Below are 2,299 nucleotides of genomic sequence, written 5' to 3'. Positions count from 1 at the left end.
CTCTAGTGCACATTACTAAAATATACATGGAAGAAGAGCTTCTATTTCTTGTATAGGTTCTTAAGTTAGAATTTATGTCTTCTGAAACTGTGAAGGTGTCACTTCTCAGAAGCTGCGGGATGCACATCTGGTTTCACATGCTATCATCTACCCCACAACCTAAAGTCATAAACTGTGTCTCCACAGAGACTAATGAAAATGATTCCCCTTTGAGTTGCTTTATTAAAATACAACCTCAAGAAATACTGGCAAGTGCGGGAAAGTAACTTTAATCCAATACTTGTTATCCTCTTCCACAGGTTTTAAATCACTCTCCCTGTTCCCTAGTTTGAGCAAATACACTCATTGTTTTTGTAGTCCTGCAATGACCTTTTGGGAATGTTTTCATCATGTAAAGTAGCTTTCACATGCGTACTTTATAAATCTCATTCATTCCAAGTGTTAACACTTCCTAATTTTCTACTTTAAAAAGGAAATCATGCTTTTCTGAGGAGCCTGTTGGGAAGAAGAATATTTAAATTTAAAATACTTTTTCAATTTCATAAATTGTTTTAAGTTTTCTTCTCAGTGGGTTAGAGAAGCCTGTTTATGTAAGTGAGGAGGTAAGCTTACTTTCCCACTGCTTCCACAGAATAGCCTTAACTGCAATAACTATGCTAATTATTACACTAACGGTACTTGGAATGCACCTTACTGGTTACAGCAATAATGCATTTGGATAATATTTAACTTCTTTTCCCTCAATTACCTTTTATTAGGGGACCAGGAGGTGTCAAAGTAAAACGGCTGCATATCTCTCAAGAACAGCCTATGTTTTCAGAAGGAATTCAAGCGGAGGTACAATATTAAAAGGGAATAATCAGGACAAACATTAACATGGCAAGCATGGCTGTTCAGTTACTTGGCTTCTTCCTCAGTCTGTTTGGTCTAATGGGAACATTAATTGCTACTATATTGCCTCACTGGTGGAGAACAGCACATGTGGGCACCAATATTATAACAGCGGTTGCATATGTGGAGGGGCTCTGGATGGAGTGCGTCTGGCATAGCACTGGCATTTATCAGTGCCAGGTCCACCGATCTCAGCTTGCACTACCTCGTGACCTCCAAGCTGCCCGTGCCATGATGGTGGTTTCTTGTGTTCTTTCCACCCTGGGATGTGTGGTGTCTGTCATTGGCATGAAGTGCACTCGGTGTGCCAAAGAGGCCTCTGTCAAAAACTCTATTGCAGTCTGTGGAGGAATCTTTTTTATACTGGCTGGTCTTATATGCTTGGTACCCATTTCTTGGACAACCAATGACGTAGTCACAGATTTCTACAACCCCATGCTTTACCTTGGCTTTGTCTCTGCATCTTTGACTATACTTGGTGGAGCTCTACTTTGTACATCATGCCAAGACAGTGAGAACAACATCCCTTATCAGCCACAACCACAAGGTGCCACAGGGGGTGTTCCCTTATATAGACCACCAACTGCCTACAAGGGAAACCATGCTTCTTCCCTGACATCTGCTTCACATAGTGGCTACAGATTAAATGACTATGTGTGAGTTCCCCAAGACGTGCTTGTGGGTCACAGCTGCTTTATAATTTGTCTGCATGTCATAAAACAAAAGAAAAGACTACTTTTAATTTATGAGAGTTTTGTTGCAACATTTACCATTGTTCTATTTTTATGCAAAGAAAGAATGTGAACATAAAATAGTTTGCTTCCAAATGGGGAGTGGATGGTTGGGGGCAGGGGGTGTGTGGAATCTGTAATATTCCAAAGACTGCAAACATCTGCCTATGTGAAGTCAATGTACTTTAGTTTGGGATGTGGCCAGAAATCTGATTAAAACCAATGTTTTTAGTTACGTTTAAATTTTTTACAAATATTAAGGGTTTAACAGTACAGCTGGCCCAATTTTTTTTCACAATGATATTCCATTCTATCTAAATTGAAAGGCTTCATGGGAACATGTTAATTTCAATTAATTGCTTCTTTTCTTCTTTCTCACTTCCTTACAAAGGAAAACATTAGGATATTATGGAAACAAAATAATGAGACATTATGAAAATGAAACATTCCCATGTTTCAGAACCATTTTAAAAAATAGAAATTGTGGCTTTTTGTTCCAATTCAGAATGGGGAAAAATATCAGGATTTACCATGGGAGTTCCATTTTCCAGTAAGTTCTGATTGATGGCTAGTTTTCTGCTACAGTATAATCCTATTTATTACACTGAGAATAATTACTTCTATTGTCTTGTCCTAGAAAATTCAAAATAATCAAAAGTATAATTTCTTAGAAGCAG

General features: G+C 38.1%; 1 protein-coding gene across 1 annotated transcript; it reads left to right on the top strand.

The window, feature by feature from the left end:
- Window positions 1–876: 876 nt before the first annotated feature.
- CLDN14 (claudin 14) lies at window positions 877–1,551 on the top strand. Its single transcript, XM_006030383.1, has one exon. The coding sequence runs from the start codon at window positions 877–879 to the stop codon at window positions 1,549–1,551; it is 675 nt and encodes a 224-aa protein (XP_006030445.1).
- The last annotated feature ends 748 nt before the right edge of the window (window positions 1,552–2,299 follow it).

This window comes from Alligator sinensis, unplaced genomic scaffold, assembly GCF_000455745.1.
Source record: "Alligator sinensis unplaced genomic scaffold, ASM45574v1 scaffold69_1, whole genome shotgun sequence".
Lineage (NCBI taxonomy): Eukaryota > Metazoa > Chordata > Crocodylia > Alligatoridae > Alligator > Alligator sinensis.
This window is presented reverse-complemented; position numbering and strand designations above follow the sequence as displayed.

Bases quoted from the DNA above. Each gene is read 5' to 3' on its own strand.
- CLDN14 (XM_006030383.1), top strand. From the start codon at position 877: ATGGCAAGCATGGCTGTTCAGTTACTTGGCTTCTTCCTCAGTCTGTTT.